The sequence below is a fragment of the Amblyomma mixtum genome, chromosome 3, assembly GCF_055824585.1.
Source record: "Amblyomma mixtum isolate Tamu chromosome 3, ASM5582458v1, whole genome shotgun sequence".
NCBI lineage: Eukaryota > Metazoa > Arthropoda > Arachnida > Ixodida > Ixodidae > Amblyomma > Amblyomma mixtum.
The window spans coordinates 21904516-21930785 of NC_143014.1; the positions used below are offsets into that span (position 1 = coordinate 21904516).

General features: G+C 50.8%; 2 protein-coding genes across 19 annotated transcripts in view; one reads left to right on the forward strand and one right to left on the reverse strand.

The window, feature by feature from the left end:
• Positions 1-18796: 18796 nt before the first annotated feature.
• Positions 18797-26270, reverse strand: part of hfp (Poly(U)-binding-splicing factor hfp) — a 94490-nt gene continuing 87016 nt past the window's right edge. For 17 of the 18 annotated variants that reach the window (XM_089578328.1, XM_089578327.1, XM_089578325.1 and 14 more), the window contains 3 exons: positions 25850-26235; positions 20713-20902; positions 18797-18968 (listed from right to left, as the gene is read on the reverse strand). In XM_089578328.1, the coding sequence (XP_089434454.1) occupies positions 18859-18968; positions 20713-20902; positions 25850-26235 (686 nt within the window). In that variant the 3' untranslated portion in view covers positions 18797-18858. Of the gene's footprint in view, positions 18969-20712; positions 20903-25849; positions 26236-26270 lie in introns of those variants that run through there. The other variant, XM_089578341.1, reaches the window with a different exon arrangement.
• LOC149349412 (uncharacterized) lies at positions 21434-23417 on the forward strand. The gene is made up of 2 exons (XM_089578343.1): positions 21434-21516; positions 22634-23417. Exons 1-2 carry the CDS (start codon positions 21434-21436, stop codon positions 23415-23417), a joined length of 867 nt encoding a protein of 288 aa, XP_089434469.1.

The window sequence follows — 26270 nt, forward strand, 5'->3', positions numbered from 1 at the left end:
ATGAGGATAAATAAACTATATACAGCACGCCATTTTCGAGCTCCATTGCTATAAGGGAGTAAGAAATTACTCCCTTTTCACTCCTTAATAACTCCCTTATATAAGGGAGTAAATAAAAAACACCATACATATGGAGTAAAAAAAAACTCCTTTTGGGTGTGCGTTAGAGGACAAGCCATTTATTCCATTTTGGGTGTTTTTTTGCTAACAGTGTGGTTTTAGGAATATTTGCTTCCACCTTTTTCCAGTTAAGACTAGTCAGTTCTACACTGTTATCCATTGTGCTGTCCTGTGTTGCCGCCTCACTTGGGGAGATTACCCCATTGTCGTTGCTAAAAGACGCAGCTATAAATGACGTAATGTAGTTCACAGCATCGTCTCCCTCTAAACATTTTCCCTCAGCATCTTTAATCTGTTCCTGCTTTTTTTTATTTGTTTTTCCCAACCAGCTTATATGGTTCAAGAATTTTCTTAGCCCCCCTTTATTTGCCTCGCGAACTTCAGCCAGCCATTTATCAGAGGACTGCTTTATTTTAGCCTGGACTAGGACCTAAACTTGCTGTTTCTTTTGTTGATAAGATTCCCATTTTTCGCCTATTTCGTCTTCAGATAACTGCGCCCTCTTTGCTTCTCTGCGTTCCCTTGAAGCCAGCCGTCGTTGTTCGATGGCCTCCTTAATTTCCATATTCCACCAGCTTCGTGGCTTCCTCTTTCCTCTCCAGTGTTTTACTCCTTTCACTTATTTCATTTTTGTAGCGATGAGTAGTTCTGATTATAATCCCACTTTTCCATGGGGCGTTTCTCGATTACTTCTATATCGGCTGTTATTAGCGCTATTTGTTCATCGTTTAATTTTGCGTTGCATTTTTGACTTCGCTGCATTTCTCTTTTGACTAGGGCTCCCAACTGTAGACTAATACGTTTATGATCACTTCCTAGGCTGTACTTCCCCTCTTCGTCTATTTGCATTATTGCGAGCTTGCTATAGATGCCCTGCGACATTAGACAGTAGCCAATGGTTGTCTGCCTGTTACGGGATTCCCACGTGATTTGTCCCTCATATTTAGTTTCTCTATTGACAATAACTAGGTTGTGCCGCTCACAGAAGTCTAGCATTAAAGTGGCTGCCAAACACTGCTTGGGGGGTACCGGCTATACTTCAGGTGGGTTCTTTATGTCACACAGATGCAGACTTAAAAAGAATTACAGGAATCGATGCACAGGAACGGGAGTTATTCAATGAAGAAATTTCAAAATACAAGCAAACAAAACGCTGCCCTCAACTCGATTTTATCGGGGCTTCCCATTCCTATTTCGCTCTCCCAATGACGGCACCTGGCGCAACCAATCAAAACAGCCTGCCAGAGCACGTCGCGGAAGTTTGCACTCCATGGTTGCCTGCTCTCTGTAACTCTTTCTTGCTGAGACTGGCAGTCGTTTCCATGCCAGAGCGCCCCTGGTGGTGTATTTTTATTTTACTTGCTTTGCAGGGCTTTTATCTACGACAGACAAGTTGTTTTTGTTGATCTAATATAAAATGCAGACAGGTGACAAAATGTGCCGCATTTATTCACACAATTTGCGGTATATTTACTGTTTGTCGGATCAACAAGCTCGTGCCAGGTGATGTCATATCCGCTGCTAAAACCTGCCACTGTGTGGGGACACCATCAGAGCCATGAATTTGTTTTTGGGAGGGCATTAAAATATTAAAAAACGAAATATACGCGGTATTACCGACGCTAATAGCACCATTATAACTCACTGTATGCGATCAACAGGCAAAACAGTCAACTAAGATTGTGTTTCTGGGCCCCTTTAACTTCCCGTTACAATCTGTGTATCCATCCAGATCCTCGATGTGGCCATTCATGTCTCCAAGCACAATAATATCGACACCGTCTCCAAACTGCTTTATATCGTCATTGAAGCACTTAACTAGATCCTTGTTTTCTTGCCTGCATTTGTCCCCGGTCCCTAAATAAACTACCCCTAGCCTTGTCCTTTTACCAGCAATTGAACCTGATACCCAGACATGTTCTTTGCAAGTTGATTTTATTCTTTGCCAATTTGTTCCTTGATGTATCAGCATACCTACTACTCCTCCCTTTTTCTCCGTTGTTGCTCTGTTGCACCCTTCCCAGACATTGAACGAGAACAGCGCCGAGACCAAGATTACTGGTATTGGTATGAATTTCAGTGGAGCTTGTTCATCAAAGTAAGCGGGTACCGGGACAGACTGTAGCCGCCGGCATAGCTCGTTGAAGGCGGTCTCTTGACCCTTTTGCCATGAAAAAAGGACTCTCTCTGGTAAGTAGTGTAAGGAGCTCTCGGCAATTGGCAGAAAAATTTTCGACGAAACGCCTGTACAGAGGCCTAAAGACTTTCGAGCGGACTTTTTGTCGGTCAGGCGCGGGAACTTTTCTACAACAGCAGTCTTCTCGGGGTCCGGACGAAGCCCTCAGCAGTGATCACGTCACCAAGAAAACTGAGCTCCTGGATTTCTGTGGTTTTATCGTCGACTGCGCGGAACGGAGTGCCTGCAGCACCATTCCCAGCCGGTTGAGATGTTCCTCGAAGCTAGCAGCAAAAATGACATCGTCAAGGTACCCTAGGTAGGACTGCCATTTCAGTCCAAAGAGAACGGTATCCATCATGCGTTGGCAGGTTGCTGGCGCGGAGCAGAGGCCGAAAGGGGCAGCACTTTGAATTCATAAAGGCCGTCCGGGGTCACAAACGCCGTCTTTCTATGTTCCTTTCGTTCACTTCGATCTGCCAGTAGAGAGAGGAGGAGGAATATTTAGCATTACGCAGTAGATCCAAGGCGTCATCGATACGTGGAAGTGGGTATACGTCGCGTTTCATGACGCGGTTTAACCTCCGATAATAGCAAAGTGTTGTCTTTATTTTTCGCCAGCACTACAGGCGAAGCCCAGGGGCAGGTGGACGGTTGGACTACGCGTCGGCAAGCACTTCTTGCATTTGGCTCCGAACAGCCTCTTTGCTCCATCGCCGACACTCAGTGTGGGTGCTAGGATATCGGGCTTATCTCCTCGTCGAATATGATGCGGTGTTTGGCTACTGAGGCGCGCCCTTTGATGACGTGGCACAGCACCCGGCGCACTGATGTCCACGGTAGACAGAACGTTAGCTTCATCGCGTCCTGCTGGCGACGGCGACTCCAGAGCGCGTATTTCAGCGGGCTCAATAAAGTCGGTTACATATGCGATGGCCGTTTCTTTCGCAACGTGCTAAAACTCGGTCCTGAAGTTGGTAAGCACAAGTGTCGCACAGCGATCCCGCCCAGCAAACCAAAAATCTCTAAGAGACGTCTAGCTATACGTCTGTGAGAGGTTTTTGGTTTGCTGGGCGTAAATGAACACACCCTCTTGCAGCGCAGTTCCCTTTCTGTAGTAGAAGGCTCACGTTTCTTTCCGCCACGACGTCGCGGTCACGTGGTGAGTAGCTTTGCACTGGGACCATCATGCTGCGCCGCGGCGGCACCGTCACGTCGTCAGCAGAGACGCGCAAGGCGGGCATCCAGGAGTCGTCCGAGTCGGCTCTCGCAATGGCTTTGGTTGGCGAAAACGTCACCTGCGGCTCTTGGAAATCGATAACTGCGTCGTTAGCTTGCAAGAAGTCCAGGCCAAGTATGACGTCGCGCGAACGATGGGGGTGGACGACAAAGCCACAGATGTAACGAATCCATGCATTTCAACCCTCGAAGTAGACCATCCAGCAGGGGTAATTAGGCGCCCCTCAGCTGTGCGAATTTGTGGCCCAGTGCACGCGGTTAAAACGTTCTCGAATTTAATTGCCAGCCCATTGCTCGTGAACGAACAGTCCGTTCCCATAGCGACTGGTAAGTCCTAAGCAGCGAATCCGTCGTTATTTCCCCGTGTCCTCGTTTGATAGCCGGCGTCTAGTCATAAAAGCGATAGAGGATATGTTCGACTCTTCGCTCAACTTGGGCTTCGCAGGCCGCTGGATCTAGTTTTCCCGACGGGGCTCGGTAAGCGGCCAGAACGACTTGTCGAGGGACGGGGGCTCGGCGAACTGTAGCAGACGGGGGTGGGTGAGCGAAGCTGGGGACGAGGGAGATCACTGTAGCCCTGGAACGTCGACGGGTAATCCTCGATTTCGCGGGGGCGTACACCGTTACGTGGGCACGGGGCTTTGGAATGAAAGCCACGAAGTCCAGCCCGGCGGTAAGGACACAGCCGCAACATGTGGCCAGCCTCGCCGCAGTGGTAACAAAGGGGTCGGTGGCCGAGCGCCCGCCACACGTCAGTCTTCCGGAGTCTGGCTTCGGCCAGCTGAGGGACACGGGGTGGGCTCGGCTTGAACGCAGTGGAGTTGGCACGGGAAGAGTTGTGGCCGCCGTTCTGCCGTGCGTGCGTACGAGATGGGCACCGGAGGAGGGAGGACAGCAGGCGCAACCAGTTGTGGGTTTCTACGTGGACACAAGCCACCACCCACCGCGGGTTCGAGCTTCGCGCGAGCCAAGGGCCCCGATCAGCCGTCACCACACACCACTGGGACACCGATGCGGCGCACTCAACCTCCGCTGGGAGGAGAGCGATTCGCCGCAAAGAAATAGGCCTCCAAGTTCACAAAGGAGACATTTATTCACGTCGTCCTTCAGCAGGTACACACGCACTCAATAGTCACCCCGTCCCGGGGGCGCGCGAGGAGCAAGGCTCCGCTGCGCGCACGAAGCGACTCGAGCAATGTGCGCCGCTAGCACGCCGCTGCAGGAGAATGTCCCCGCGGCAGTGCTGTGATCTCTCTCTCGTGTCGACCGTTGGGCCGGTTGCGAGAGAGAGTGGGCATTCAACGCAAGGTACGCCTGTCAGAGGTCGCTGGACCCCGCTGGACAGGCTCGAGCCGCTGCAGGTCAGAGGACACGTGCGGACGAGCTCGAGTAAGCACTGGTCCGAGCGGCAAAGGCCGGCAGGGACAAACAGTAACGTACGCACCTTTCGCTGTCTCGGAGGGATCTCTCTCTCTGGGCCCCGCTCGGACGGTCACGCGGCGCGCGGCCGCCCAAAGCGGGGTCCCGAATTCCCGCCAAAAGGCGCCAATGGCAAAGGCCCTTGGGGAGCCGGGGCGGAGCTGTGGCTAAATGACAGTGATTAGTCACCCAGCCGCCTCTCCACCGCCTGAGGCGGGAGCAAGGGAAAGAGGGGAAACAACGAGGGCGGCCGGCACAGCCGCGCAAAGGCGACGGCGGAAAGCCAGGATTCCCACATCCCCCTCTCCTTAAATGCCCTCCTACCCATCGGCAAAGCACGCGGCCAAAATAAAGAAATCAATACACAAAAAAATAAGCTACACTTCAGTTCCAAAATAAAGAAATGAATACACACACACAAAAAAAAACTAGCTACACTTCAGTTCCAGCCAGAACAAAACAAAAACACACAAACAAAGGAAAAACAAAGGCAAACAACACTTGCATACGCTTCAGTAAATCAAAACAGCTTGCAGATTATATACATGGTACACAAGGCGATGTGAATTCAACTGTACAACTATGTGACAGGCGGATGTCAGCCTCAAAGTTCGATGGCGCGGCCCAGTAGGCCGGTCGGCGACTCACCGCTCGCAGACTTCAAGTTGAACGGGTTGGGAGGGCCGACGACTGATGGCGGCCTTCTTTCCGTTGATGTAGGGTGCGTTGATGACGACGGGGCCGCGGCAGAGCACTGACCTCGCGCCCTTGGACACGACATCACGTTCGGCACAAGAGAGTTAGTGTACCCCCTTCACGCCGGCTGAAACGGGCGAGGACGTTCGGCGGCGTCCTGATGTGTAACCTTGGCCACAGCGAGGGGTCCTTCTCATCCTCGCGCTCACGCAGAAGCACACAACGGCACAACTCGCAGGCGTCGCCTTGGCTCATGGTTACGCGCGCACACAGTCACAGCCACAAACACGCATACACCGGCACGTGCGCGGACGCTGGTCGGCGACAACGATCCCCTCATCAGAAGCGTCCAGAGGCGCCGCGGCGAGGGTCAAAGGGTGCACTTTCCGCCCCCCATCGCCCCAAACGCCCCGCCAACTTCTCCTCCATACGGGCCGCACAAAACTCGCACCGCGACACACGGCTCCTTAACGAGCTAACCACCCACAGTCGGGCCGGAAATGAGAAAAGGCGCGCTGTACAAACGACACCTAATCCAATCTATTCCTTCTAGAAGATAAGAGCAAGCACGAGCGGGCTGAAGTTTGCCTATGTACATCTGGGTATGTTAGAACAAAAACAGACGAGCAAGCAGGAAACGAAAGTGGCTAGAAAACTGACTAAAACAAAAAAAAACTAAACTGATAAACACACAAGGCTGGAACTGAGCATGCTGCCAAAACAAAACAAAAAAATAACACATCGTGCTTCGCCTGGGTAGGGCCTGACGAGAAAGCTCGCCAGCTAGCTGAGGCTCCGTGCCTTCGGTTGCGGAAAAGTCCGCCGTCCGGCATCAATCACACCGGTGACCGTCGCCTCAGATTGTACCGGTGCTCCGTACGCTTGCGTTCCGCAGCACCAGTTGTGCCTTTGCGCTTGCCTTTGATACCAATGGGTACCGGCGCAAGCTCGTCAGACCGTGACGCGTAGGCCTTCAGGTCTATGAACCCCTGCTTGCTCCTGGGGAAAGGCCCCATCAAATCGCAGGTGGCCATCTGCCACGGACGCACACTGTCAATTGGTTTCATCATTCCAGGCGGCTTGCCGCCCCGTGACTTCACCGCTTGACAGACATGGCAGGAACGGCAATAGCGGAAAATGTCACGCTTCATGCCGGGCCACGTCACCGAATGACTCAGTTTTGCAAAAACTTTGGAGCCACTCAGATGACCGGCCAGTGGTTCGTCATGAGAGAATCGCAAAAGTGCGCCTCTCAGACTTTTGGGGATAACCACCTTGAACGGGTCGATGGACTCGTCATCGGTGGCTATGTACTTCAGCACGAGCCCGTCATGGTCCAGCAAATATGAATCCCCGGGGTTCGCCGCTGGCTTCTGCCCCCCTGCGCCCGCTACAATACAAGTAGCGTCACGGCGCTCCGTCTCCCTGAGACCGTCACTCACCTCGCGACAAAACGGGTCATTTTGCTGGGCTTTCAGTAGCTCTTTAGGGCTGAAAACGATTCCAGTCATCCCAGAGGGGAGCCTGGTCTCGTCCCCACTCAGGTTTGCAGCCAAAATTTCCGTTCGCGTCGGAACTTCCGAGGCGCTCACGAAGAGCTTTGCCTCTCGACCGCTTTGCGAAGCGCTGCTTGCCTGGTTAGCGGAATGGGTTAACCCGTTTGCGGGCTCCCCCTCCTTGCCGCCCGGCGGCTCGTCCGCTGTTTCGCCCCCTCCGCTTACAGGCGTCAAGGCGCCGCTGGCGAGTGGGGCACGGGATAGCGCGTCAGCTACCACGTTCGTGCTCCCCTTTCGATACTGCACGGAAAAGTCGTAATGCTGTATCAGGAGAGCCCAGCGCGCCAGCCGACCCGCAGGCTCGCGGAGCCGCATCAGCCAACTGAGCGCACTGTGGTCTGTCTGCACCACGAATTGCGTTCCATCAAGGTAGACGTCAAATTTACGCAGTGCAAACACGATGGCGAGGCACTCCTTCTCGGTCACGGAATAATTCCTCTCCGAGGGCAGCAAGGAGCGGCTGGCAAACGCCAGCGGTTGCAGCACGCCATCGAATTCCTGTAGGAGAACTGCTCCTAAACCCAGATCGCTCGCGTCAGTCTGGACTACGAACTGTCTGGTCAGGTCGGGTAGCCTGAGCTGCGCTGTCTCGACAATGGCATTAGACAGGAGGCGAAAGGATCGCTCTTGCTCGGGCTCCCATCGCCACGCGGCAGTCTTTCCCAAGAGCTAGGTCAAGGGTGCCTGCACGCGGGCACAGGACGATAAAAGGTGGCCATTCCCACACAACGGCGCAGGCCGCGTACGTCCTTGGGCGCGGGAAATTCGAGTATGGCTCGAAGTTTCTCCGCATCTGGCTCAATGGAGCCCCGGCCTCAGCGACTGCACCCCTGCCTCAGTGGAGGCTTGGGCGGGCTGCACGAACGAGGGAGGCGAGGGAGGCAAGTTCGATGAGCGGCGCGGTTTCCACAGGGAACCGGCCAGCGCCTCGCCGTTCCCAGAGCAGAATTGACTGCTCGCGGGGCACGGCTGCTGCTGTTCGAAACTGCCGGTTGCGGCAGCGTGACACGAACTGCTTTCGCACTGGGCGGAAAGCGTGCACAGCTGAGGCATGTGACCAGCGGATGCACCGCAGGCTGCTTCCGATACAGCTCCAATGGGAGCCACGTGGTCAACATTTTGGGTTGTGTCACCGTAAACCCCAATGGGGGCCGCGGCCAACCACGGTGTCTAGCTATTCGAAGGAACAGCAGCCAGCGGATCAAACGACGCTACAACTCCGTAGGGAGCCGACATGTAGCTGCCGAGTGCCGCGCTGGGGGTGGTAGACACGGTGCGCAAGCGTGATCGTCAAGGCGACCTGCTCGGCTAATGTGCCATCAAAGGCGTAAGCGCCAATGACTTAGCACGTTGGGCGTCAGTTGTGGGTTTCTACGTGGACACAAGCCACCACCCACCGCGGGTTCGAGCTTCGCGCGAGCCAAGGGCCCCGATCAGCCGGCACCACACACCACTGGGACACCGATGCGGCGCACTCAACCTCCGCTGGGAGGAGAGCGATTCGCCGCAAAGAAATAGGCCTCCAAGTTCACAAAGGAGACGTTTATTCACGTCGTCCTTCAGCAGGTACACACGCACTCAATAGTCACCCCGTCCCGGGGGCGCGCGAGGAGCAAGGCTCCGCTGCGCGCACGAAGCGACTCGAGCAATGTGCGCCGCTAGCACGCCGCTGCAGGAGAATGTCCCCGCGGCAGTGCTGTGATCTCTCTCTCGTGTCGACCGTTGGGCCGGTTGCGAGAGAGAGTGGGCATTCAACGCAAGGTACGCCTGTCAGAGGTCGCTGGACCCCGCTGGACAGGCTCGAGCCGCTGCAGGTCAGAGGACACGTGCGGACGAGCTCGAGTAAGCACTGGTCCGAGCGGCAAAGGCCGGCAGGGACAAACAGTAACGTACGCACCTTTCGCTGTCTCGGAGGGATCTCTCTCTCTGGGCCCCGCTCGGACGGTCGCGCGGCGCGCGGCCGCCCAAAGCGGGGTCCCGAATTCCCGCCAAAAGGCGCCAATGGCAAAGGCCCTTGGGGAGCCGGGGCGGAGCTGTGGCTAAATGACAGTGATTAGTCACCCAGCCGCCTCTCCACCGCCTGAGGCGGGAGCAAGGGAAAGAGGGGAAACAACGAGGGCGGCCGGCACAGCCGCGCAAAGGCGACGGCGGAAAGCCAGGATTCCCACACGGTTCAGGGACCGCCTGCATCACTTCAGTCTCGAATGACTTCTGCTGAAGACGGACACTGCGGCGTCAGTGGCAGTGCAGAGAGATGCATTTTGCGCAGCTCTTCTAGCACAACAAACCGGACGAGCTCCTTTAGCGCGTCGGCGGATCCTGACGCTAAAGGCGCGTTCACACTTGGACATTCGTCGGCGAGAGCGAGCGGAATCCGCCGTCGCAGCAGAGAATCTGCCGATATATCCAGCGTAGAGCCAGATCGGTCAAGGACCGATTTCTGCCGCCGGAAAAAATTCCGCCGATTCTCATCGGCCAATAGGACGGCGAGTACGAAGTTACACTCCAGCGGCGCCCTTCGATGCATGACGCCTCGCTTCGGACTGAATGTGTCGTTGTTACTGCCTTCTTCAGCGCGTTCGCTGGCCATAAATGGGCCACCTACCTTTCGCTTCATCTCACGAACGAGTAATAAATTTGCTTTATTTCTTTTTTATTTAGAGTGATGATTCTGACCCCTTCAGGCTTAAAGGCCCGTTCACACTTGCCCAAAAATCCGGCGAGCGAAGCGGATTCGCTGGCCGCAAAAGCAAGGACGTGTTCTCACTTGTTCACGCGCGAGCGAGGCGGATCCGCCGCGCCGCTGCTGTTTCTCGCCTTTCCACACCGCTTCGCTGATAGCGGCATACACAGATATAGTGAGAAAAGAGCATAAATTTACGCTGTATGCGTACCATAAGCGTATGCGTGCTTACGTACGTTAAACGCAGGCGCATTTTCACTTTTAGTGCAGCGTATGCTAGCGCAGACGCCAAAATAGACTTTACCTATAGTGGCGCCATCTGGTTGTCAGGGCGGGAACCATTACTGTCAAAGAACCGACTCTGCTGTTAAGCCTAGAAGCGGCAGAATCGTCTCTCTGAATAAAAAAAATAAAGCAAGTTTATCACTTATACGTCTTTGTAGAGGCGAGATGAAACGAAGCGAAAGACCTGTGCCGAATTTCTGGCCAGTGAACGCATTGGAAAAGCCAGCAACAACGAGAATTCAATCCGAAGCGACGGGTCCGGCTTCGAAGAGCGCCGCCATGTTGGTCGTCGCGCGGCGGAAATGGGTCCAGCCCGATCGCCCTCGCCGCGCCGCTTTCCGCGTCGCTCGGCGTCAAAAGCGGCCGAATCCGCTTCGCTCGCCGGATTTTTTGGCGAGTGTGAACGGGCCTTAAGAGGGGCCTCGGTCTGTTGACAATGGTTCCGCTCCCAACCTCCAGATGGCGCCACTAGGCTAAACATCGTTGCGTCTGTTTTTACAAAAAATGAGACAGTTAGAAATGGCCTAACGTCCGGCAAAATAGCTGCAGTGAGCGTACGTAAGCGTGCATACGGTTGTGGTACGTAGACAGTATCGATTAGCCTCTTCCCATATCGCCGTGAGCAGACGACGAGCGGCCACGGGGTGGCCGGGAAGTGTGAATGAGGCAATTTCGGCGGCGGAGGATTTCGCTGGCCGTCGCCGCCGAGATGCCCAAGTGTGAACGCGCCATAAGACGGCTGGTGCCACGGTGTTTACGTCGCGGTTGTAGTAGCAAGCGCGTTGTTGCAGGGTGGTTTCGACGGTGGTGGCCTCCACTAGAAATTCCGAAGTGGTGCCAGGTGGGTTCTGCACCTTGCTTCTTGCTTGATGCCACGCATCAGGTAGCGCACTTTATCTTCGCGCATGTTCGGATGCTCCCTTTTGAACAGGCGGGTCATGTGTTCATAGTAGACTGCGATGCTCTCGTTCGATTCCTGGTATCTGGATTGCAGCACAGACTCTGCTAATTCCCGTCGGTCGGTGTTGGCGTAGGTCGCCAGCAGCTGGCTACGAAACCGGTCCCAAGGTAGCGTTGCCTCGTTCTCATAACACGTCTGCACAGCTTCCGCTCTGCATCCCAGCCGTTCGACGGCCTTTTTCATTTTCCTGTGCTGCCACCTCGCGTACAACGCTGGAAGCTCATTGGTAGGGTACTGTGCGCCCAACCCGGCCGGACTGAGTGCCGCTGAGAAGAACGTTTTGTTGGAATCTCTCGACGATGGCGCGTCCTGGACAGCACCTGGTATCTGGAGAATTTCTACGGCTGACTGATGGCGGGGTGCGAAGTCCGAGGCAGGCTGCTGTGCCCACCGAAGAGCAATTTCTTCAGTATCTCCGATCATCCGGCATGCGATACGATCGCCACCTAAGCAAGGGCCGCCGCACCAAAAGATGAAAGCTACATTCGGAACATATGTTCAATGAAATATCCCCGATCATTTCCCATTCATTGGTGGCAGTGCTGTTTAGCTTTATCAAAACGTGCCGCAGCTTAGCTGCATGGAGGCCGATCTGCATACAGTAGCGATATTGAATGTGCAAACTCGTATGTGCTTGCTGGTGTGTGATTCCAGCCAGGACAGCAGCTTGGGCATGTTGGTTATTCATTCTTGATGGAACAGCGCAAAACATCGGGACAAGAGACAAGCGCTGACTTACAACTGGTTTTTATTTCGAAGAAACGTTGCTTCTTATACCTTCTTCACCCTCTCAAAAAGCACATGCGTCGCAACCATATCGTTCAAGCGTGCACAAAAAAGCATAAGACAAAAATCACAGATATTTATAATCACATTTTTAACATGTCAAATTCTTTCTTAGTCAAAGCAACAGACGGCGTGCTGACACAATCGTCGCGCAGACTCGCTATCGAAGCTGCCTCGATTATTTCCCGGACTAACTGGTCTTTGTGATTAGCCAAAGCTTTGCATTTTTGGAAAACCGGTGCACAACTAGTTGAAGGGCAATCTCTGCAATGGATTCCCAGGTTCCTGCAAGCTTGCTCGAAATTATTTTTGTGTTCTAGCAGCCTTTCATTCATGCACCTGCCAGTCTGCCCAATGTACTGTTTACCACAAGTCACTGGCAACGAATAAACAAGGCCTTCGGTGCACTCCACAAAGGGGGTTCGATGCTTTATCGTGCATCCCTGCTTCTTTTTGGTCGGATCGGAGTTGACTCGTCTGCACAGACTTTTGAGTTTATTAGGAGCAGTCATCACTACATTCACGCCAGCTTTTCGACCTATGCCTTTCAGGCGATGGGAAATATTGTGAAGATACGGAATTGCTACTACCGGCCTCCTTTCTTTCTGTTTCTGTGCATCATCTTGCTGCTCGGGCCTAGCCTGCATCAGGTGCTTTTTCATCTGCTTGGCAACAGATACCAGCAGGTGCGAGGGGTAACCCGAGTTGCCAAGCCGTTCCGCCTGGCGAAGAAAGCTCACATTCATTTTGTGAACACAGGATTTCCTCAAGGCATTCGTGAAGCACAAGTTCACAATAGCCCTCTTGGTCAGCTTAGAGTGAGCTGATTGGAAGGGCATTGGCGCTTTCTCCGCTCTGGGCTCATAGGCCCAGCAGGCGTGCCCTCTAGTGAACTCAAGTCTCAGGTCTAAAAACCTGAGTGACCCTTGAGCAGGAAGCTCGTGCGTGATAATAAGTGGCTGCAAAGCCTGCGCAAAGCGACCCACCTCCTCCATTACTGCTTCTAGCGTATTCGCCCTTTGGCCATCACAAAGAACTAGGTAGTCATCAACGTACCTAAAAAGGTATTTTAGTGTTAAAAAGGTATTTAGGTACGTTGATGACTACCTAGTTCTTTGTGATGGCCAAAGGGCGAATACGCTAGAAGCAGTAATGGAGGAGGTGGGTCGCTTTGCGCAGGCTTTGCAGCCACTTATTATCACGCACGAGCTTCCTGCTCAAGGGTCACTCAGGTTTTTAGACCTGAGACTTGAGTTCACTAGAGGGCACGCCTGCTGGGCCTATGAGCCCAGAGCGGAGAAAGCGCCAATGCCCTTCCAATCAGCTCACTCTAAGCTGACCAAGAGGGCTATTGTGAACTTGTGCTTCACGAATGTCTTGAGGAAATCCTGTGTTCACAAAATGAATGTGAGCTTTCTTCGCCAGGCGGAACGGCTTGGCAACTCGGGTTACCCCTCGCACCTGCTGGTATCTGTTGCCAAGCAGATGAAAAAGCACCTGATGCAGGCTAGGCCCGAGCAGCAAGATGATGCACAGAAACAGAAAGAAAGGAGGCCGGTAGTAGTAATTCCGTATCTTCACAATATTTCCCATCGCCTGAAAGGCATAGGTCGAAAAGCTGGCGTGAATGTAGTGATGACTGCTCCTAATAAACTCAAGTCTGTGCAGACGAGTCAACTCCGATCCGACCAAAAAGAAGCAGGGATGCACGATAAAGCATCGAACCCCCTTTGTGGAGTGCACCGAAGGCCTTGTTTATTCGTTGCCAGTGACTTGCGGTAAACAGTACATTGGGCAGACTGGCAGGTGCATGAATGAAAGGCTGCTAGAACACAAAAATAATTTCGAGCAAGCTTGCAGGAACCTGGGAATCCATTGCAGAGATTGCCCTTCAACTAGTTGTGCACCGGTTTTCCAAAAATGCAAAGCTTTGGCTAATCACAAAGACCAGTTAGTCCGGGAAATAATCGAGGCAGCTTCGATAGCGAGTCTGCGCGACGATTGTGTCAGCACGCCGTCTGTTGCTTTGACTAAGAAAGAATTTGACATGTTAAAAATGTGATTATAAATATCTGTGATTTTTGTCTTATGCTTTTTTGTGGACGCTTGAACGATATGTCGCGACGCATGTGCTTTTTGAGAGGGTGAAGAAGGTATAAGAAGCAATGTTTCTTCGAAATAAAAACCAGTTGTAAGTCAGCGCTTGTCTCTTGTCCCGATGTTTTGCGCTGTTCCATCAAAAAAGTGTGATTCCAGTTTGCAGTGTTTTAATGCAGGAACAGATGAAATGGCCACATTTTTGCCTCGAGTGTCCTATTTTTTCTTCCGTTCCACCATCCGCCCGTCCGTAGGGATCCGTACAGATGTGCGTGCTGCAACACTTTTGGAGATAACTTATATATACCCGATTCACTTTTTGCCCTACCGGGATAGAAACCTAGAGCCATTTTTGGTGATGAACTGGAAGCGTGTGAGGCTACCGCCGCAGTGCACCTTTTCTTGAAAAACAGTTGTCTGCGATGAGCGCACGCCATGGTATTATACATGGATTTGAACGTCTCAAACATGGGCTGCGTGGAACGCTTCAGTGGAGGGCTCCGTATTAATATATGCGACTTGGGCTTATTTCACCCGCATTGACATACACAGCACACTAGTGCTATTGTATTTCGCCTCCACTGAAATGCGGCTGTCGTGGTCTGCATCGAAACCGCGATCTTGAGATCAGCGACCGGAAGTCTGGGTGCCGCGGTGCCGAGGCCTTCCTACCCACGAATAAAAGATTTTTTGATAGACTGCACACGCATTTAACCGCGGCAACTTGTCCGTACCTGTCGCAAAGTGATTCCCGCTCAATTTTGACGTTCTTGACGGTGCCCAAGGGCGGCCACGATCGTCGAGCCGGCGAACTGCTTTTATCCACGCTTCGCGTCGAAGGCGGTCCCGGGAAGCGTTCGGAGAGCGAAAAAATTCGGCTTTGCTTCCCTTTACATATTGGACATTGCAGCCGTATGCAACACATGTCGTAGGCATCGCCAAATGCGTCGTGCTGAGCGCCCGAAGGCTGCAGCAAAGCACCCCGCCGCGTAGGAAGCCGGTTTGTTTACACTTCCAGTATGTTTCGCGACACCGCCGCCAGGGGATGGGCGCATGCGCAGTCGCGCCGTGAAAAAGGCGGAATCCTCGCACACCTCGCCGTGGAAGGTCGGTGGCGTTCGCGGCTGGGGGACCAGAATTGAGCAGGTGGGCTTCTGCCGCTGGTCGTTGTTGCCGCATCAGCCCTCCGCACAGCGGGTGGAGCTCTGGTCTTAGGGGTGACTGACCTTGAGAGTCAGCGTATCGGAGTCAAATCCGCGTTCATATACGGTTGGCTGTAAAACGCGTGCATTATGTAGAGTACAGGCCACCGAGCGTTGATGCCGCGTACTTGCAAGTCCTCAAAAGCGAGCTGACAATTTACAATAGAATTTTAAGAACTCCCGCTACCGAACTCCGGCTTCCGCGCCCAGCGACCAGCGGTCCAGAGCTTTCGCCCGAATCCCGTGCTCATTGCGTCATGCAGCGCTCGTTACGTCAGTAGCGGAATGCCATCATGGGTTAGCCGCGCCAGCACCGTCGACGCCAAACCAGTTTAGGAGGCGTTGGCTCCGCCCCCTGGGATTCCCACGCGCGTCGGCGGAGGGGCGGAGTGCCTGGAGCCGGCGGACCGACATTCCAGCCTGCAAAAAGTGACGAGAGGAGAGGGAAAGGCGCGGAGACGCGGAAATTCAAATTTTGACTTTAAATAACTCAGCTTCCACAGAACAAATAAAAAAAATTTGCTGAGGGATATTTGTGACGTGTTTTTAAGCACCCTAGGCATATCACATCTTTGTTGAGACCCCTTTCACAGCCCCTTTATTTGACATTTCACATGCTACATGGTCAGCTAACAAGCACGAGTTTACAGCAATAAGAAACCCTTTGTACAAGATGTGAACGAACTTCAATTTAGATGATGCTGCGAAAGAAGTTAACCCTGTAAAACAAATACTGCTCAGGGCTGTCGGAAGGTGCAGTGGTTGTGATCAGACCTCATGCAAGCACATCTCCGACTTCAATTTGAAGGGCCAGTCAGCATTAACTGCAGGAGTACAAACAACCATGACCACCCTACTGCTGTGTCAGTGGACAATGCTCAGCCACCGGTGTGTCGCCTAGTTTACCCACACCTGGTGACCGCTTGACACCAAGCTAGCTTCCGAGACACCCAAGTAAATGCTGGACCTAGCCCACAGCTCGCAGTTCAACCATTCTATGCAACTTGGCGAGGCAAAACAAGAGTTGTCTAACAAGTGTTTCTCCTGCATTTATCATGTAGCCAGGTGCTCTGGAAGAGTTCAACAGAGGCAGCTGCAAGTGCTGCACAGCTAAGGCAGTCTGCCTAATCGGCCACACACAGGCCTACACTAGCTTATGTGCTTGGCATAAGTAAAGCCACAGCTCTGCCAAGTAAGTTTGTTTATGGTGCTTAACGTCCCAAAGCGACTCAGGCTATGAGGGATGCCGTATTTCAGGGCTCCGGAAAATTTCGATCACCTAGGGTTCTTTAACATGCACTGACGTCGCACTATACATGGGCCTCTAGCATATTGCCTCCGTCAAAATGAGACTGCCACGGCCAAGATCAAACCTGTGTCTTTCACGTCAACAGCCGAGTGCCATAACCACTGAGCCACTGCGACAGCCCCTGCAAGTACACCCCTGTCAAGCGCACAAGTTAAGTGCACTTACGAGGAGTGCACTTCAGCATCCCGAGGGACACTTTAGGCTACGCGGTGCTAAACGGGAAAGCAGAGTGCACTCGTAGTAAAAAAAAAAAATGGCGACAGAAAATGAGCGGAATTTCTGAAGTGGTCGATGGAAAAGAAAAAGTACTCATAATAACTGATTGCTTAACGTGAGAGCGCAAAGAAAACAAGGTTCAACAGTTTTTAACAATGAAAAAAAAAAGAAATAGAAGAAAAGCCAAGACCAGCCAAGACTATCCAGAATTGCGGCAACAAACAAGATGGCGGCGGGCAGCGATGTTGCATCTGATCACGTTTCCTTGTTTTGTTGCTTCGCTTGTAGCTATACCGAAGGAATTTTTTTCCCGAAAACAATGTTATAGCATGTCAAATAAAGTTATAAGTACTTTTTATGCACTATACATATTTTGCCCTTGAAGTCGCTGCTGGCAAGGGTACGCACTCAGCCCTCAAAGTGTGGTCCGTGAACGCACTCCTAGCGGAGTGCACTCTTCCGCGAGTGACACTGCACTTCCGCCGTTTAGATGTGCCAAATAACTTGGCCGCTTGACAGGGGTATAAGACCACTTGTCCCTGGACCCTCGCAAATTTTTATAACAGCAGTTGTTAAAGTGACAGCCGTTTTACTGTCACGATTGAGACGAGCAGGGAGAAACAATGCTCAGGCCAACTTTATGCCTGAGTAAATAAGGCACTTTGAGTGCACTGGCATGACAACGCAGTTACCCTCGCCGCTGTGGCTCGACAAAATCTGGCTGCATCGGGTGAAAATACAAGCGCTTTTGAAAGCATGCAGGCAAAGCAACCTCTCCAGTGCATGTAACTAGTCAAAAAAGTCAAATTTTGTCGAGCCACAGTGCCACGGGTAATAGAGCTTTCAAATTTTTAAAAACTGATATGGCTATTACCAATGACCGGCTACAAATCTATAATTGCAACAAGGTGCCTAACTGTACCAGCTAAAAAGTTAATTATTCAAAATCAGTTAACCAGCTTACTACTTGAAGGTGCACTGAAGAGGAATCTGAACTCTTTTCACCGCAGGAACTTGATCTGCACGTTCTGAGCATTCTTAGAAACTGAATTATTGTCCTGTGATTTTGGTAATTTATATGGGATTAAACATCCCGGCTCCCGCCTTTTTTTGAACTCACCGCAGACGGTAGGAGGAGTCAACTAACGCGTGGAGTGCCTTACAGGCAGTCGCGTGGCGGCTTCCCTTTCGCTTTTATTTTGTTTTTTAGGTTTCTGTGAATAAATAGATCCGGTCAGAGGCAATATAGCTGCAAATCAGGCCCACGGAAATCAAAATATATGTGCACTCTTCGCTTTCGCTGATCGCTCTGCATCACTCCACCGATGGCAGAGCGGCAAGCCGACATGGGACTGCCTGAAAGCCACTCCACACGTTGGTCGACTCCTCCTACCATTGGTGGTGAGTTAAAAAAAAAGACAGGAGCCAGGACATTTTAATCTTGTTTAAATTAAGGAAATTGGCCGCACAGGACAATAATTTGAAGTTTCTGCGGATGTTCAGAACGTGTAAATCGAGTTTCCACGGTAAAAAGACTAGTACAGATTTCTCTTTAGTGCATCTTTAAGACGATTCACCGGTTTTCTGGAGTCCGCCAACACTGGTAACACTATGTTGCAAAAGCCATATTTTTACCCCAAAAAGCCAATTTTTGAAAGTGTTCGCTGAAGCACCCCGTTTAGTTTGATTTGGTTTATTCGGTTTAATATGCCAAAGCGACTAAGGCTGTGAGGAACGCCGTAGTAGAGGAATCCAGAAATTTTGACCACCTGGGGCTCTTTAACGTGCACCGACATTGCACAGTACATGGGCCTCTAGCACTTCGCCTCCATCGAAATGCAACCACCGCGACTGAGATCAAACCCGCATCTTTCGGGTCAGCAGCCGAGCACCATAACCACTGAGCCACTGCGGCAGTCACTGAAACAACCAGTATACAGACAAAGGCATTAACCATACACAGGACAACATACACAGAAACGGAGTGAGCGACGACTACATTGCATAAAAAGACATTCCTCCTCAAAGTGACAGATGACTAGATCCAGACATAAAATCGTACTTTTTACTTTTTTTTATTATTGACTATGTACATTATATACACCTATACTGCCTATCCAGAGAGGTCATTGGCCTCGTAGAGTGTCTGGTCATACAGCTCAGCCTTGACGATCCTGCCACCAAAGAACCGGCCATTCAACGCATCTCTTGCACTTGCAGACTCTGGAAACAGCAATAACAGCCACTATCACCATTCTGCTGGGCATTCAATACAGGGATAAACTAGGCAACACCAATGCTGGCTAAATAAGAACGATGCTTGGAAGAAAATCCTGCTATTTTTATCACTGAACTCCACCACTTTGCACTATTCATGAAGGGTGCCGATGAAGTGAGATCAGACAACCATTGTTTAGCAATACTGCACTTTGCACAAAAATTTTATTCAAATGGCATTAAAAAGACATCAAAGCAAACACTGAGTCATGCCAGACTGCTGCTATGCTCATAATAAAGGCTTGCTAAAGTAAGTCTGGTCATGCATGGGACTTCTATATTTCTTCAGACTTTGTCAGTGACTGTGATTCCCTTCATGTTATGCTCAGTCCACACAATTTGCAATGAAGTGGAGGCTAGAGCTGCTGCCAGCCAATAAGCAGCACGATAATGACTGCACTGCATCCCTATATGGTCCAATAAGCTTGGTTAATGTACAGAAGAAATTAGGTGGTTTGGAATGCACCTATGTTTTTCTGGAGCATACATTTCTTCCTTGCAGTTTAAAAAAAAATACAAAAGTGGATTTTCTGCACAGGACAGTAAGACTTTACGAAATGGCTGAGCAATGAAAAGCTTGGAATACAAGCGAGCTCCTCATAGCCACCATTTTCTGGTGCCCAGCCACAGAACTGAGTACACCCCATAGATTGCACTCCAGCGCCAACAAATTATGAAACTCTTGTCAACACTTTTTCTTGGTAACAGACAACATTGCAGAAGAAAAAACTCCACGAGAAAGCCCCAATTTCAATTTCCCATTTTCTTTAATTCTGCAATTTTATTTCCACATTCCTCAGCAATCCAACTATTTGTGGAAGAAAGTACTTATGGCTCGTAAACTAGTTCATTCTGCGAACACTACTAACGACTACCCCCTGCTATTCCTAGAAACTATGCTAGGGATTCTCTTAGCCTCTGGAGCCCCAACAACTAAAAATAGGTGCTGAGGAACCCGACATACCTTGGTTTACATCCCTTCCTTCCTAGCATGCATGCAAATGCATGGCCAGCAAAAAATTACGAAATTCAATTAACGATGACTGGCTTTACAGCAAAACCTCGTTAGTTCAAAGTCACTGGGTCAGTGAAAAATACTCGAATTAACCGGTTTTTCATATTAACCGGCCACAGCAAAAAAAAATGGACCCAGACAAAAATTTCATTGTGGGAAAAGGTTACTTTTACAGGACGAACTTATCAATTACCGTATACTGCCGGGTTAAAATCAACCATCCAGCTCATAGCCCTTGCTGGCCGAAAAAAAAAAAAAGCTGACTCCAAATATAAGCAGACTCATAACCCCCCCTTAGACCTTCAATAAACCGGGCTGGTGTAAGCTGTTGCTTCGAATTATCAAGTCAAGTTTACATCACAAATTTCGAAACTGCAGAAAGTCTTCCAAATAGCCACGATTTCGAATTGCCGAAGTTTTGCTGCATAGTAAAACAGTATGCTATGAAAAATTACAGCGTGATTAGTGCCAAAATACAGTGAGCGGTAGAAAGGGAGGAAGTTGAGGCGTTCAAGGAACCCAGCATGAGAATCTGTCATCTATTATGCCAACATACCAAAGCCCTTTTTTTTTTGGCAAATGTCATCCTCTGCTAGTAAAAATAATTACACCTAGTGTGTACAGTCCCTCGGAGCTAAACACAATATTCACTACCATGAGATCACTATGGCCCACCTTGTGCCTGAGAGAATTCGACGAAAATCTTGACGACAATGTCAGCATTCTCGTCCTCAGACTGCCGCTCCTGGTAAATAATGACCCTCTTGACAGAGCCAAACCGGCCACACTCATCCGTCACTTCGGACTCAAGCTCATCGTCCAGGTCCTCCACACCCACCATGTTGCGCAGCACCACTACACAAGACTGTAAGAGGCCAAAAAGATTTCAAAAAGTTACACCTTGTTTATGCATTTGATCATCAGGTATTGCTAGCATGGTTATCAGGCCTTGGACAGGAGTAGGCATTTGAAAAAGACAGCCTGCCAGCAAGCTTTTACACAAAACACAGCTGCAACCATCAAAGCACGGCTGATGAGCACTTTGAACAGGCAACCTGTGTGACGTAGTGCAAGTCATGCACACGCGCCTAGCCGGACAGAAGTCGCCCCCATTTCTGTTATCTAACCGCTTGCCTATATAACTGCTCGCCTTCTTGAATAAAGCGTCATTCATGCACCATGCTCCGTCGTGTCCACATGGTGTCAGAAGTGGCCGGTTAGCGACCGCGCAACGCAACCGGGCAACGTAACCGACGGCAGAAGCACGGCAATCCGGGAGGCCCGGGTAATTGCATCGGACCAGAGCCATGACAGACGCCGAGCAGCACGTCCCCCAGCCCTGCCGCCCCCGTCACTTCGCTGCTGCCACCACCGAAGGCCCTGGATACAACGGGAGATGTCTGGCATAGCTGGGAAGCATGGAGGCAAGAGTTCGAGCTCTTCTCAACTGCAACCTACCTGGACCAGCAACCGGAAAGGGCTACAGACATTCTTGGGTATGGCGAACTTCGTTTCCCGCTTCATTCCTAATATGTCAACGCTCACAGCATTGCTCCGAGAACTTTTGAAAAAAAATGCTGCATGGGTTTGGGAAGACAGACATCAAAAAAGCTTTGAAGCACTGCGCGAAGCACTAGCAACGGCTCCCATATTGGCATATTACCAGAAGGGCAAACCAATCACCCTATCTGTAGACGCCAGCCAAAACGGAATTGGCACTGTGATAATGCAGGATGGACACCCCTTAGCTTACTCATCTCGCTCGCTGACAGAAGCGCAGCAAAGGTACGCGCAGATAGAGAAAGAGATGCTAGCAATCGTCCATGGCTGTGAAAAATTCAAGGACTACATTTTCGGGCAGCCAGAAGTCATTGTGGAATCTCATCACAAGCCGCTCGAAATGATTTTCAAGAAGCCATTATGCCAGTGCCCTCTCCGCCTGCAGCATATGCGTCCAAACCTACAAAAATACCATATAAATGTCAAGTATACTCCGGGAAAACAACTGTTCATCGCTGACGCATTATCACGTTTTCCTAATAAAGCACAGCTCGTAGAACATTGCGCGCATTTCCACGTTAACACTATCGCTTGTCTTCAAGCTTCAGACAGGCGCCTGGAGCAAGTTCTGCGGGAGACGGACCGTGACCCAAGCATGGTGAAACTTCGCCAGTATGCAAGCACAGCGTGGCCCATTGACAAGGCTGACGTCACTCCAGAGTTACGCAGCTACTGGAGCTTCCGCGACGAGCTGCATACTGAATCCAGACGTGTTCCGGAGCAATCGCCTTATCATTCCTGCCAGACTGCGCAGTGAGGTACTGGCTTCTCTTCATGCTGCGCACACAGCAGCAGAAAAAATGAAGGCACGCGCCCGAACCGTTGTCTTCTGGCCAAGTATAAACAGCGATATTGAAGAAGTCGCTCAACGCTGTCAAACATGCCAAAAGTACAAATCAAGAAATGCGAGACTACCGCTGTTAAGTCACGAGATACCAACTCTGCCCTGGGAGTCAGTAGGAGCTGATATTTGTCATCACAACGGTGCCGAGTACTTAGTTGTTGTTTACTTCTACTCTTTCTTTTTTTAAATCAGGCTTGTGCAAGCGCCGTCAGCCAACAAGGTTATTGCAGCATGCAATGACATCTTCGCAACACATGGCTTCCCAAGGCGACTTTGCACAGACAACGGACCACCCTTCAGTAGCCAACAGTTCAAGGATTACGCCGATAAGATTGGCCTGCAACACGTCCGGTCTAGTCCGTACTATCCCCGCTCGAATGGAATGGCAGAAAGAGCAGTACAGGAAGCTAAGAAGCTGTTAAGGCGGTTCCGTTTCGGCAGCACTGAGTTTTGTGCCGCATTGCTTGAGTGTCGAAATTCACCTCTGGACTCTTCTCTGAAGTCTCCTGTACAGAGGCTCATGGGCCGACAGACAAGAACGCTGCTTCCTGTACCAACCAGCCACCTACAGCCACAAACATTGCCACCCAAGACCGTGCGACGAAGACTAGAAGACATCAGGAGCAAGCAACGCTGCTTCTACAACAGAGGTACACGGCCTCTTCCAGAGCTTCGCACTGGCTCGACCACAACTATGTACAACGTGCCCTCAAGATCATGGTCCCCTGTCACGGTCGTACAGCGGGCTGAGACTCCTCGTGCCTACATCGTCAAAACGGAAGAGGGTCAACAGTTTCAGCGCACAAGAGAACACCTCAATCCGGCTCCTCCTCCCTCGTCTCCAGACCACGAGACTCCCGCGCCGCTGCCAGCTGTGGGAGTCCCAGACACTACAGGGACATCCGAATCTACACAACTCCGCAGGAGTGAACGGAAGCGCCAACCACCACGAAGATACCCGGCGCCTGAGTTCTGAAACTCTGCTTGTTTCGACGATAAAAAAAAAAAAAAGAGAGAGAGAGAGAGAGAGAGAGAGAGAGGGGAGATGTGACGTAGTGCAAGTCATGCACACGCGCCTAGCCGGACAGAAGCCGCCCCCATTTCTGTTATCTAACCGCTTGCCTATATAACCGCTCGCCTTCTTGAATAAAGCGTCATTCATGCACCATGCTTCGTCGTGTCCACAACCTGCTCTTGCACTTCTGTTTTTACAGTTATAAGAGAACACACTGAAGTTTAATATACCATTCTCTTCCAAAAATTAGTTCGAAGTCTCCAGACCAGGTTCAGTGTATTTTACACTTCTCTAATCACATTTTCTTCATGAAGTCTTTCAATGCAGCTTTTTGCATCTCCTACACATTAAAAATCTTCGTGTGGGTGGAAAACATGACCAGCTGGCACTGATCAATCAGGTCGGGCAACCAGAGGGCATGCTCCCAGTCAACATTTCGGCGGCAACAGCACTCATGACAAGCAAGTCCTGACGCCTATACGTGCATATTAGACTGCTCAAAGCCATGGGGAACAGAGACACAGTCTTTTCACCGCCATGAAAAATTAAATGGCTTAATAGCACTATGTGCACCTCTGTCACACACCACATATATCAGAAGAAACTTCAAACAAAAAATAAAGTATCATCCAGGCTATCACACACAATGAGAATAACACAAACGAATTCCCCACCGGTGCAAAGATTGCAATGCGCTGCTTTCCACAAGTAAAATACAGAAGCAAGAAAACAACCATAGATTTCACATGAAATGCTACCCTTTCGGCCACATAATAAAAGTATAAAATGAACAAAACCCAATGCAGGTGCCAATGAAAGCCTTTCAAAGCTTTCCGATATCAAGAAAATTCGCCAGCTGATCCCACTACACTGTTATAATTTTTCCTCCTAGCCAAATATGTAGTGTGGCTCAAAAAAAAAAAAAACATTTTCAAATTTTACGAGACCAGGCTGCGGATACGCCATGAACCAAATCAATCAAAATATAACCAGAATGCGCGTAACTGCATCATTGCTATACAACGTATTTACTCGCAAACAGGTGCACTCGCATATTAGGCGTACCCCAGTTTGGTAGCGAAAAATCATTTTTTTATTTCTACACACAATAGGCGCACCCCGAACTTGGAACTGTCACCAATACTATATTTACACGATTGCAAGCCAACGCCCTCCCGCCTACCTCATCTCAGGTGAAAAAAGAGAAACATGCACGCACATTCCACAACCCAAGCTTATTTTAACAAAGTTTTTGCTGAACTGACTACTACCCACTAGCCTTCGCAGCTACTGCGGAGCCACAGCATTTACAACGACATCTAGTAGAACAGCCGCGCATGCTGAATTCCACACACAGTTTTCAGGGATGCTCACTTTACATGTCTCTTTGAAAAGCTTCATCTCCAGCTGGAAACCTTCTAGACTTCAGCCCATGAAAACCTCAGCGCTTGTAGTCACATACGAAAATTTAGGCACACTGCACTTGCAACTGCCACACTTCTCGGCCACGTTGAATTTCCCGCCCACTGCACGCTTGCTGTGTTCAAGAGCAAACTCTCAGTCGTGTAGCTATTAAGGTGCTTGCCCGTTGCGCTAAAATAGCAATGCTCGGCAGCTGCACAGGAAAGCCACAACTACGGTGAACTAACACGCAACCACAACTCCCGTGCCTTTGACAGCCACAAAAGCCACAAAAAGCTGGAGCTGGTGATACTGATGCCGATATGGGTAACGGGAGCTCGCGGTGAAGGAAAAAGTTGACGATGACGATGATGGCCCGCAGCCTCTCGCACCATCCTCCGTGGGCGGTACACACGGAAACTCCTGCACGCGTGACAAATTTTGACAGATACTGGCTCTGGGGCACAAATGCACTTGCAGGCGGAAAAACATCGCCCCAGTGCCATCAATGACATTGGGGGCTGTTGTTCTGGGTCATTGTCACAATGAGCCACCCCTCTCTAGGAAATGAAAATTTACAAAGCTTCTCACTTCAACAACACGCACACACAAAATGGGCTTGTTGCGCTGGATATTCATGTCAATTTCAGCGAGACAAGTTACATTATTATACCAGCTAACCTGGAATCAATTCGGAGTGTACACACACACACTCTCATGATTGGTTGGTTGGTTGGTTTATGGGGTTTAACGTCCCAAAGCGACTGAGGCTATGAGAGACGCCGTAGTGGAGGGCTCCGGAAATTTCGACCACCTGGGGTTCTTTACCGTGCACTGACATCGCACAGTACACGGGCCTCGAATTTCTCCTCCAAAGAAATTCAGCCGCCGCGGCCGGGATCGAACCCGCGTCTTTCGGGCCAGCAGCCGAGCACCATAGCCACTGAGCCACCGCGGCGGCGGTTACACTCACGAATATCGAGACAACTCACCTCAGTGCGCCGCATCAGCTTTCGCATGAGCATATGCCTTGCATTGGAACCCTTTATCATCATGTTCTCCTGCTGCTGCAACGTCTGAGGCTCCAGTTCCTCGGCAATCTTCTTGGCCAGATCATCTTCTTCCTTAGGCGCCTCAGTGGCAGGCACTTGGCTCACCACTGGCTGCTTCAATGCTGCCTGGTTTAGCACCACTTGGTTCAGAGCAGCCTGGGTTATGGTAGCCTGGCTGAGTGCAGTCTCAACAGCTGCTGTTGTCGTAGCAAGGGCAGCCGCTCCAAGAAGGTCAGTGGCAGGCTTGGCTGACGCAAGTGGTAGCGTGGTCACTATGCTCGGAGGTGGGATGAGTGCTGCTGCCGTGGGTGGCATTGGTGTCACGCCTGCAACACAATCACCCAGTCCGTACATTTCATTC